Source organism: Anser anser (assembly GCF_964211835.1).
Source record: "Anser anser genome assembly, chromosome: 1".
NCBI classification, from domain to species: domain Eukaryota; kingdom Metazoa; phylum Chordata; class Aves; order Anseriformes; family Anatidae; genus Anser; species Anser anser.
Window position 1 is genome coordinate 38637270 of NC_139720.1, and position 12097 is coordinate 38649366.

The window sequence follows — 12097 nt, forward strand, 5'->3', positions numbered from 1 at the left end:
TCCCAGACATGAGTAAAGGCCGGGAGAGGAGCTCATTGAGAGCAGCCCTGTAGAGAAGGACTTGGGAGTTCTGGGGGATGAAAAGTTCAACATGAGCCAGCAGTGCGCGTTTGCGGCCCAGAAGGCCGACTCCATCCTGGGCTGCATCCACAGAGGGGTGGGCAGCAGGGCAAGGGAGGGGATTGTGCCCATCTGCACATGGAGTGTTGTGTCCAGGTCTGGGACCCCCAGCACAAGAAGGTTGTGGACCTGTTAGAGTGGGTCCAGAGGAGGGCCACAAAGATGCTCAGAGGGCTGGAGCACCTCTCCTATGAAGAAAGGCTGAGAGAGCTGGGGCTGTTCAGCCTGGAGAAGAGAAGGCTCCAGGGGGCTTCTGAAAAAGTTGGAGAGCAACTTTTGTTGCTCAGTCAGACAATAATAGAACAAGGGAGAATGGTTTTAAACTAAAAGAGGGGAGATAAATCTCCCCTCTAAACGATTAGAGATTAGGAGAAAATTCTTCACTCAGGGGGCGGTGAGGCCCTGGCACAGGTTGCCCAGAGCAGCTGTGGGTGCCCCATCCCTGGAGGTGCTCAAGGCCAGGCTGGATGGGGCTTTGGGCAACCTGGTCTGGTGGGAGGTGTCCCTGCCCATGGCAGAGGGGTTGGAATTACATGATCCTTAAGGTCCCTTCCAACCCAAAACATTCTGTGGTTCTATGATTCTGTGAAATACGATGTTAAAAGTGGTGACTATTTAGACGTGACTGTGCTGTGTGAGCTGTTCTCCTTGCTCTCAGCAAGACACGTGCCATTCAGGTCAGGAACACTCGTTTTTTCAGAGCAACCTTCCTGTCTCTTGTGCTTTGACCTCTTGTGCTGCTGCTGATTTAAGCTTTCTTGTGGATTGTCCCACAAGTGTGTCAGCCATGGCTGTGTCATGGTCTTTGGATTTGAAAGCTGGCAGTATTTAATGTTGAAGCAGCCTTTCTGGCAGCTGGCTGTTGTCTTTGTTATCTGCAGCTTATTGCTGCCATTTTCCACACTTACCATAACTTAGGGAGGATATTTTCTTCAATCAATCTGCAGTCACTTTCCAGGAGTGCTACACAGTCAAAATACATGGTATTCTTGGAACAACAAAATGCAGAACAAACAGAAGATTGAGAAAAAGGCAGTATTAAACAGTCAAGGTGGCCTCATGATCTCTGGTCAAATCTGATGATGCAGAGCTCTCCAATCACTTGCTTTTAAATGCAAACCAGCTCTTAAATATGAATTGGGTATAGACTATAGGATGTTTTCTAGTATGTGTGCTGTGCAGACGTGATGGCATGAAGTGTATGGAGGATTTACAGGGGGAGGAGAGCAACAGAGAGGGCAGGTGGGGACCAGTGTAGCAGTGGGATGGAGAACAGTGAGCGCTGCAACCTGAGGGCTGTAAAACAGCACGGAAGCTGGGCAGCATGTCAAGCCTGGAGAACAAGGATACACTGCAGTTGCCCGTGGCCTTGCTGTGGAAGAGTGGTGTTGAAAATCCTCTCACCATGGGGGTGGGAGGCGCTGCCCGCGCAGGCTGCCAGCTCTGAGCGCCAGTCTGCACCGAACAGGCCTCGCTGGGCCGCCGCTGCCTCGCTGCTCCAGCGCTGCGCGCCCTGCGGAGGCCTGCCGTGGGGCACGTGCCCCGTCTGCTTTTCGCAGGGCCTCCTTCCTCAAGCAGTTACCCCGGGGTGTGTTCTGACTTCAGAACAGCCTTATGGCCCTCAGCGGGGCTTTCTGCCATTTCTAAGAGGCCGCGGTGCCTTCTGAAGGCCTCCTGCTCTGCTGCAGGTGTGGAGGAGCAAATGCACTTGGCAGAAATAAAAAGGGCTGAGTAGTAAAATCTATACCCCTAACAAAGACGTGGTCCTTCGGCAAATCCCTTCAGCTATCCTGCTGATCACAACAGCATAAAACTCTACGTAAGAGGATGTTAATAATGTAGTTTAGATATATTTTTCTTAATAACCCATGTATAGAGAAACAACTTTGCAATATACCTTATGTCTATAAACACACACACACACACATATATATATATATATATTTTTTTTTTTTTCCTGCTTGAATTATTTCTACTTAATGAACCTTTTAAGCTCCGGGAAATTATTTCTTAGGTATCCTCTGCATTGTTGTTTAATCATTATTCCAGTTTATCAAAAAAAGTCACGATGACCTTTTGTTGCTGCATTTTGTACCTCTGTTGGCTAAATGAAAGCCTGTTTGGAACACGCTGTGAGATCAGTGTACTTGGGAGAAAATAACCTTCATGTTGTGGGATAATAAAGGCCTACATTTGCAATAAAATGAACAATCTTGATCCTTCTGAGAATTAGTGACTTTGTGGAGGACATGAGGCAGAGACAGTTCCCTCTGCAGACCCAGAGCAGTATTTTGAAAGTCACTTAATGTCTTCAGAGTCACTCCCGATGCCCTACAACACGAGTATTAATGACTTCCCAGAAGCATTTGTGGCATTTGAGGAAAAGTTCAAGCGATAAAGGCGCTCAGCACAGGCGTTGCCTTGCTCTTGTCAAAGTGACAGTGCCGTACCAGAGGGCACGACATCAGCTCTGCTTCACAGAGGGGTTTCTGTGGGTTTCTTCAGAAATGCTGCTGCTTTCTGAAAGCTCGCTTATGGCCACATCTCTTGCTCTGTGCGGAGCTTCACTCACTCTTCTCGTTTGAAGCACAAAGGTCCTGTAGCTCAGTGGCTGGGATGGCTGCTGGACGGAAAGCACAGCTGCTTGTTGAAAACTTTTGTAAAAATGGCTGAGTCGAGAAAGAACAGGGAACCCTGATCAAAGCCAGGCAGAAACATCACAATAAAATGTAAATCGATATAAAAGCTGTGTGTTACTATTGCATTTTTGAGATTTTTTTTTTCTTTTAAACCAAAAATTAGAATAGAAATCCTTTCTCAGAGCCAAAACCCTCCACACAGCTGTGGGACTACTCCCAGCTCAGCCTCTGCTGAGAATGGCTTTTTTAGCCCTTACAGTTTTGGAGGTAAGTTTGAAAAAGCAAAACGTATTTCAAAATCCATAGGAACTAAAAAAGTGAGATCTACATTTGTTAACTTTAAGGCTCTCATGCCTCTCTTTAGTCAACTTGACATAGTAAGTCAGGGGGCTTGAAGGAACAATTTTTTAAAAATGACTTTACTACATGCTGGGAATTACTTAATACATATTTCTTTAAATTCTGTGACTGGCATTTAGACCCCTTCTGTGCTTACGTTTGTTCTTTTTTGTTTGTTTTTTTCTTTACTGGAACATCAGTATTAGAGTGGGTGATGACTCCTTATTTTTGCTTGTTGCCGCCATTCATTCTTTGTAGCACGCTTTCAAAAGATTCAAAAAGTCTCATAAGCAAGTTGTAGGCTCAGTGCTGAGCCTCCTCCTAGAGGGCTAACGGGCTTTGCTTTGCCACCTGTCAGATCAGAGTCTCTTTTTGACACCATTACTTTTCTGCTAGCCTGACGTGAACCCAAATGCCAGGCAGGGGTGGGAACGGTGAACCTCAGGAAACTCTTGGGTAAATCGACCTGAGCGAGTGCTTCCAAACATCCTGCTGAAACGTGCACAGCAGAGCCTCAGCTAGAAACAGCCTTAGCAGCTGCGTGACGGGAGAAAAACACTGGCTGTTTATTACTGTGTGTTGCAGGCTCTCATCTTTTTGACTTAGAAGACGTTTTTTGTTATTTTTTTTGGAGTGGCAATCACACTTAGTTCAGACCAGAACTCACACATAAACGGAGAATTAATCTTCAGTTGTTAGGGGATGGCTTGTTACAACCAGACCAAATGTCCATGTGCTCAGTCCTGTTGAAATGTCTCCAAGTAAAAGTGAAACATGCATATATATTTTGTCCACTTTCTCTGCCTTGGACACTCCTGGGCTACTAAAGCATCACTAAAGCGAGCTTGAAAAGCAGCTTACACTCTTTCCCATGCTAACAGGAGCCAAACTTCCCCTGTTTATTATATTTATGTGAAAGAAACTAATGATTGTTAGTAAAATGTATTTTTGGTCTAGACTGTGCCCTGGTTATCAGTGCCCAGCTTCGCTGAGCACCAATATTTACACAATCCAGCAGTCGCTCTGAGAACAAATTCATCAACTTGCTGCCAAAGCTCTGACCTCCTGTAATTGATTGACCTGGCGAACGGCCCTCTGCTAGCGACGAGGTATAAAAAAGAGAATTCCAAGTAAATGAGTGTCATTGGACTCGGAGCCGGCTGAAGACATGAGGGTGATACTGCTGGCTGTGGTTTACATCCCCTTCGCCGTGGCCGTGGAACGGTAAGAGCTTGCACCTCGTGTCTCAGCTGGCTGCCTGGGGTGACCCATGCTTAGTGTTACCCAAGGTCTCTGAAAAGATACCGAAGAAAAATAGTGTAGGAGAACTCTAGAAAGGAGGTCCAGCTAGACTTTGTGTATTTCTTTTATTTGCATAGCGTCCCGCTCATTCGATTTAAATCTATCAAGAAACAACTTAAAGAAAAGGGAGAATTAGAAGAATTCTGGAGGAATCACCACCCCGATATTTTTGCTCGGAGGTACCTGCATTGCTTCCCTGCAGATATTACTCTATCGGTAGGAACCGCTTCAGAAAGGCTGTATGATTACATGAATGTAAGTACGGTTACGGTAATGCAATCATATGAACTCTGTTCTGTTGAAAGCAGATTTTTTCCCCCAGCACATTTGAAATCAAGTCTCTCAAAGAAATTATAAAACTTGAGAAGGGAGGCTCATTTTAAATACTAGATCATCAAAAAATAGTGTGCTACTTTACAAAATACAAAATAGATAGATCTAGGTTAACATGGGACCTGGGCAGAAAGCTGATGTAATCTAGCAGTGGAAGTCCTCTGATGAGTTTAATTTTTGGATAGATCTCTATTGGTCTTCAGTGGGTCTCCAAACAAATGTGGAAGGTTTCCCTCTATCAATCTTTGTTCAGGATTGGTTTTTTAGTAGGAGAATCTGATTAGTTCATTTAGCTATATTCTATTTATCAGAAACTTGGATCTTTGCATTTTATAAAATATCTCCCAAATCTCATTTATCTGATCACATGGAGTCATAAATCAGTGATAACAAAGACCCAAGTAGATTTTTTATTTTTCTGCTTTATCTTAGCTTAATATGTGTTAAGGATTTGAGACTGACCTAGGTCTCTAAACTGAGAAAAGAAAGACATGAGTTTCTTTGGATCTCACACAGGCAAGTCAACAGGTCAACCATTTTGTAAGCTGTCTTTCTTGGCTTTAACATTTTGTCCATTTGTCTATCCTGTGGACAGTGGCAGGAAGGCAAAATATTTAGAAAGAACTTTCTGACACTTGAGGCTCATTAATAAATAAGTCAGGATGAGCTAGAGATACAAGTGAAGAAGAATGAGGGAGACTAAAAAATTTCAGCCTGTTCTTAGACTTATCAAAGAGGGATAAACATCAAAGTAACAAAACAAAATCCACTTCCCCAGCATATTGAGCTAGCATCAGAAACAGTTTTGTGTGGGATTTTTTTTTTTTTTGACCAAAGTGACATAGTGCTGTTTTACTTAACAGATTAATCAATAAATGTTTGATATAGTGAGGAATAGCATCCTGCTCTATTGCTGTTACGTGGCACACAGGCTTGCATTACGGTTATCTCATTCATGTAAACTCTGGGGTCAGAAACTATATTCAGAGTATTAATTAACAAGCATGCACTTGAAGATACATATTCAAATATTTGTATCGCTACAAACGACTTGGCACTGGGTAGTGCTTTTCTATCTCCCTTTGAATTCCAGAAATGCTTCTTCCTAAAAATAGGTCTCTTAACGCTGAAGTGCTCTTTCATGGCCAGATATGGGCACTTAGACACTTGCAGGCTGGATGTTGATAAGCTCTTCACTTCAGCATTCACGTGTCCGCAGATTATCTTCAGCTGATGTCCAAGGGCGGTCAGTGGTTCCTTTATCCTCTGGATGAACTTTGTTCACTACATCAGATCCAATCTGTGGAATAGAGTTCATTTTTCACTTGAAAAGTGAAAGCCAGAGCCAGCAATGATTCCCCACCTGGCAGAGGTGGTGTGTGCTCACGTTTAGCCGAAGTTGCACTGCCGAGCTTGAGGAGGTGCCGCATCGTGCGCCAGGGCCCGCCTGCTCCTCCGCAGCAGCTGCCAGGGGGGCAGCGCAGGGCCGACCGCTTTGTCCCCCCCAGGCGCAGTACTATGGAGTCGTGAGCGTGGGCACGCCGCCTCAGAGGTTCACCGTGGTGTTTGACACCGGCTCGTCCAATTTTTGGGTCCCTTCCGCCTATTGCATCAGTGAAGCGTGCAGTAAGAAAACCTTTTACCATCCCTCGTGCTCCTGATGTCCTGGGTAGATTGGCCGCAGCCGAGCACAGACATAACTGGCAATTTGCTTGTTTATTTGTCTATTTATGCCACCTGTGAGCAAAATTTGGAAGAAGTCCAAAACGTTGCTCTCTGAAGTTGTCGGGAGTTTGGGAGGGGAGGGTCTGGGACAGCTCCGAAGGCCTCCCTTGTGCCGCCAGCTTGCTCCCCCGCTGCTGCCGCCTGGCCTCCCTCTGCACCATGTGTGAAAGGTGTGAAAATAAACCTGGGGGGGAGCAAGAGATAGCTGCGGGAATGTTGAGTTTTGTTTGGATTCCCTGCTTCCATTTAAAAGCCAAAATAAAAAAAAAGATAACCCCCCAAACAAGGTATTCTGGGTGTTTGCAGGGGGACAGGCTGTTGATGGCTTCCTTATAAGAAAAGCCGAATCTGCCTCGCCTGCATCTCGGCCAGCTCTGTACAGGGGAGTGGGTGAGTGGCCAGGACCTTCCCTCGGGGCCCAGGTATCGTCTGTTCTGTGCAGGGGTGCACCAGAAATTCAAGTCCTTTCTGTCGGACTCGTATGAGCACGGCGGGGAAGCCTTCTCCTTGCAGTACGGCACCGGAGAGCTGCTGGGCATCGCCGCCAAGGACACGCTGCAGGTGGGCATCCAGCCGGGAGGGGTGTCAGCCAGCAGGGCAACACCAGGCTACTCAGGTTCTCTGCACTACCTATAACAAACGTAGTGAATTCATCAAAATGGATCTGAAACATGTCTAATTTCTTGGAACCAGTGGTGCCCTTACTTCCGCTTGTTCTTTTTTTCATACTGGACAGATCAGTAACATCTCCATCAAGGGACAGGACTTTGGCGAGTCCGTGTTTGAGCCAGGAACAACCTTCGCCCTTGCCCACTTTGATGGCGTGCTGGGCTTGGGATACCCCTCCTTAGCAGTGGGCAATGCTCTGCCCGTGTTTGACAGCATCATGAACCAGAAGCTGGTGGAGGAGCCAGTCTTCTCCTTCTATCTGAAAAGGTCAGTCTTACAAGTGACAGTGCCAAACGAGAAGCAACTGTACTTTGGTTGTTGATGGAGACAACAGTGCAACTGTATAAATCTTCCATTCCAGAAAGTAATTTCCCCTATTTTCCTCTTTTTTTTTCTTTTTTTTTTTTTTTTTTTCCAATTTCCCTCTGGGGAAAAAAAAATGTAATGAAAGGGAGAACTGTGTTGGGAGGGGATCATCAATTTTTGGACAGACAGTTCTTCTTGCTGGAGCTGGCCATAGACAAAAGTTCCCAGCTCAGACGAAGCTGCTGGAAGCTTCCTTATTGCCAGTGGAGATGAACAGAAATGCAGTGCTACACCCAAGTGGCCACATTTCAGAAGAGAAATTTTCCCTAATCTGAACCTAGCTGTAACTCCACCAATTTATCTGGAGTTTATTCTGAGGTGAGAGCAGTAGCTGGCTCAACCTGCTCCTAGTGCCTGCCTTCAGCCCTCGGCGGCCTGCAGGAAGTTTTCTGAGATTGCTTGGAGGCTCCGAACCAGGATCTATTTGGTTATAATTCAGAAATAATCAGCTTCAGACATCCATACCTGAATTTAGAAAGGTCCGTGGTTTGTCCTTTGCTTTTTAAGTGTAACCTTGTAGGTGTACGCTGACATACTCCCATGTCTCTGCTAACGTGTTCTGCTTCCAGAGGAGATGACACTGAGAACGGTGGTGAGCTGATCCTGGGGGGGATAGACCATTCCCTCTACAAAGGCTCAATTCACTGGGTCCCAGTCACCGAGAAAAGCTACTGGCAAATACATCTGAACAAGTACGTATGTGTGTGTGAAATATGTGGTGAAATTCACCTCCTCAGGTAAAGCACGCAGGGGCAAAACCACCTAGCAATACAGATGCAGGAGGACTTGGCTGCAGTGTTTCATCTTTGAGGCCCTCAAAGAGGGGGCTTGCCAAGATGGGTCTGAGGATTACCGGCTCTCCAAATCTGCTGTGACATGGGTAGCTGGTTTCTGGGAGAGCATTTTTAAATGTTTTGATGTGATTCACCGATGGCCAAATTGACTCTTGGTGGACTATTCAGTGAAGTGGATGTGAAACCAGGAAACTGAGTCCAGCTCTAGGTCCTGTTCTAATCTTTCCTTGGTCAAAGTAGTTGGTGTCCCTTTGCTTGTGCTTCATAAAAAACAGGAGGATACACACCTCATCTTGGGTGGGGACAAGTTTGTCAGCAGGCAGCAAATGGTTGGGGCTGTAGGAATCCAGAGAGAGAGAAGCAGGCCCACAAATGAGAAGTCTTCCTAGTGCTGCTTCCTTTCATTACTTTGCTTTTAAAGACATTCTTGACTTTTAAGATTGGGAAGGCTTGGTATCTGGTTTTAACTGCAGGCTGTACTTCAGCTGGCAATGATGTGTTGCTCCAGTCACAGTGTGACAGTCACAATTTGTTTAAAGATGCTTTGTTTTTTGCTTGCAGTATAAAAATCCAGGGCCGGGTGGCATTTTGCTCCCACGGTTGTGAAGCCATCGTTGATTCAGGCACTTCCCTCATCACCGGCCCCTCTTCACAAATCAGGAAACTCCAGGAGTATATTGGGGCAAGTCCATCACATACTGGAGAGGTAAGCACCGTGCAGCCAGAAAACAGACAGAGGAGAAGAGAAACTGGTATTTGGTGCAAAGAGCTTAAAGGGTGGAAAATAACTGAAGTAATGGATCAGAAAAGTCAGAAAAGGCCCACACCTGCAGTCCTTTACTCCCCACAACCCTTTCTGGGGGTGTTACATGAGCTGAGGTGCTCAAGGTGGGGCTGGTCATCAGGGATGTCTCTGTGCTGCCCTTCGTATCCTCTTGGTGTTAATTTTCTGAGCCCTGGCAATATCTGAAGCACCGAGGTAATGAGCCTGAGATGACTAAACTGACCCATCTCCAGGGAGGGGACAGCTTATTTTTGCAGTGCATTATTGCTGGTCTTTTGCTGACTCCCACAGTTAATACTACATTACTGTGGCTCCAGGATGTACAGTTCTTGTTAACTTCGCTGACTCAAAATTGCACTTTGGAGAAAATTAAGAGTGTTACTTTTGCCCAGTGCACCGGGCAAAGATCAGAGGGAAAGTCAGCTTTTAATCTGCCTCCCTTTGAAAGAGGAAGACCTGGAGTTACTTCTGTGTATCTTATGAGGCTTCTGACTGCTTTCTTCAATTAAATGTTAAATTTTATTTCCATTCAAATTTTCAAATACATGTTGAACAGTTTGGTTTGATAACAAGTTATAAGGGTACATACTCATGGATACAGATAAAATATGTATTTCCAAAGTAGTTATATTAATATAATATAAAAAAGAAACAGGTCCTTTCGGTATACAGTTATCTACTCCAATGCTGAAGTAATAGCACTCAGCTGGCATCTCAGATTCTGCAAAAAGGAACCCGAAAGCAATACTTTATGTGACTGGTTTTGTGGCAACGACAGACATACTAAGTATACTGGCTCAAATGTATCCTGGTGTAAGCGGGTGCATCTGTCAATGATTTTACCAGAACTTTTATCTCTTTCCAGCAAGGATTAATTTGCTCTGCATGTACTAGCTATGTAAATGAATTATGTCTTGCTTCTCATATCTTACAAACCATTATATTGGCTCTGTTACCCTTATCCTCTGTATCCCATGGTTTATTTTGTTCTAATGGTCTGACACCTGCTAGGTATACAAAAGATTTAGGACTTAGTTTTCATTAAGCAGACTTAAAAACAAAAATAAAAGTAGATTCTTCCTTATAGGAAGCTCCTAAAACAATGACTTTAAACTATATAGTTTGCAGCAAAGATCCCTCTGGGGCTTGGAGCATTCTGCAGTGCCAGTTGTTTCATAAAATAGCTAGAGAGGCCAGGAAACAATCTGCTGTGTTACTGTAAGTGAATGTATTATTTATAGAAATTAATGGACATGTCAGAGTTTAATTCTTCTTATTCTGTTCTTTAAATCCCACTCCAGGGCACAGTAAAGTATAAAGTGCTGTGTTCCTCATAGGCTTTTTGGATAGGTCTTTTTTTTTTTCCCCTAAAACTACGATGTTACTGGAGAGAGTACATGGGACCCAGTCCCAGCCAGGGCATTGGAGGAGTTTTGCTCAGCAGACCTTGCTTATTTCTTCTTCACTGGGGCTCACCAGCTTGGCTTTGCTTCCAAATTGTAAGGGAGAACATCAGAGTACCCCTTTACCCCTTTGGAGCTTGCAGTGATTTTCATCTTCCCTAAGTCCCCGGGGGCATTGGTGCAGGTGATCTAGGCTGCTAGACTGGTTTGACCCAGTGTGGGACCTGCAAAGCTGGAGGGCAGTGTTGGGCTGTAAGTCAGCCTGATGTTGTTTCTCTGTGGTAAATTCACTGTCAGCTGCAGCAAAAAGCTCGAAAGCAAAGGACAGTGTTTCATAAAAGCCGAACCAATCACATCTCAACCAGCGCATTGCTCACAGTTTCTTGTAGACTGCAGAAGACTGTCCAGCTTGCCCCACATCAGCTTCACCATCGGGCACCATGAATACAAGCTGACAGCGGAGCAATATGTCGTGAAGGTGCGTATCCTCCCGGCTCCTGGCTCCCAGCTCCCGAGCCAGGGCTGGAAGAGACACTGCAAGGAAATGTGCTTTCCCTTCCAGGAGTCTATCGATGACCAAACCTTCTGCATGAGCGGCTTTCAGTCTCTTGACATCACCACTCGCTCTGGCCCGCTCTGGATTTTAGGAGATGTCTTTATGTCTGCCTTTTACTGCATTTTTGACCGCGGGAATGACAGAGTGGGATTTGCAAAAGCTGCTCATAGGAAGGATTATTACTGAGTTGCAATAGCATTTATTCTGCCTCAACCCGAATGCTGTTGTAAAGATCTTCAGCAGACCTGTGAAAAAGGACTATAACTGAAACTCTGAACCAGAATGTAGTCACCCCTCCCCGAGATTTAAGGGTTTGGGATGATCCTCGTCCCAGATTACATAGTTCGGTTCAATCTCTATATATATACAACCAAGACATATTTTCTTCCTGAATAACTGATGAACACCACAGCTCTCTGAACGAAGAGAGCTCATCACAGCTCATTGCACAGATCTGCAAGAGGGCATGAAGGATAAAAATGCTTAACAGTGCAAGACCGATGAGATGGCAGTTAAGAATGGGTGAGACTAATCCTGGTCTGATCTGTTCTGGGTACTGCTGCTTCTTCTTGTGTGCTGTTTCCACCTCATTTCCCACTGACTTTCTTTTCCTCATTATGTTCCATGTTTTGGCAACCTTATTTCCTTGGTGCCACATAAATTCCCTTTATATGGTCTTACTCCAACCAATTTATATGAAGAGTTGGACTGATCCCTGTGTGATCACCATGTTCTCCCCTATCCTTGCAGACAACTTCCTCTCAAACCTGCTTTTCCCCTGTGTTTGTTCTCTCTTAACTCTTCTTCTCTTTGGGGTCTTGGAGTTCAATGCTGCCTGACAGCTCTGCCCTTTGGCAGTTCAGACAGCTGGGAGCACCATCTATCTGCATTGCAAAAAACAGATCACAGTCCGTGCAAGGGGAGCTGTTGAGCTTTCTACAGATGATTGAGCCAAAGAAGATCCACCTGAATGATACCCACTGAAATATTTGTTTTGGTTGCTAAAACTGATGCTGCCCCTGCTCATGTGAATAAAATTTGACCAAGCAAAATCTGCTTTCTGCTCA

The 12097-nt window shown here is 45.1% G+C and overlaps 1 protein-coding gene across 1 annotated transcript; it reads left to right on the forward strand.

Annotated features, from left to right (window-relative positions):
• The first annotated feature begins 2979 nt into the window (after positions 1–2979).
• LOC310894532 (cathepsin E-like) lies at positions 2980–12081 on the forward strand. The gene is made up of 10 exons (XM_083824742.1): positions 2980–3026; positions 4114–4322; positions 4478–4655; positions 6242–6359; positions 6901–7019; positions 7195–7394; positions 8063–8185; positions 8849–8993; positions 10854–10952; positions 11037–12081. Exons 2-10 carry the CDS (start codon positions 4267–4269, stop codon positions 11214–11216), a joined length of 1218 nt encoding a protein of 405 aa, XP_083680868.1. The 5' UTR covers positions 2980–3026; positions 4114–4266; the 3' UTR covers positions 11217–12081.
• The last annotated feature ends 16 nt before the right edge of the window (positions 12082–12097 follow it).

Coding starts and splice junctions, on each gene's coding strand:
- LOC310894532 (XM_083824742.1), top strand. CDS start 4,267: ATGAGGGTGATACTGCTGGCTGTGGTTTACATCCCCTTCGCCGTGGCC. Junction 7,020..7,194: donor CCGCCAAGGACACGCTGCAG/GTGGGCATCCAG, acceptor CATACTGGACAG/ATCAGTAACATCTCCATCAA. Junction 8,186..8,848: donor TGGCAAATACATCTGAACAA/GTACGTATGTGT, acceptor TTTTGCTTGCAG/TATAAAAATCCAGGGCCGGG.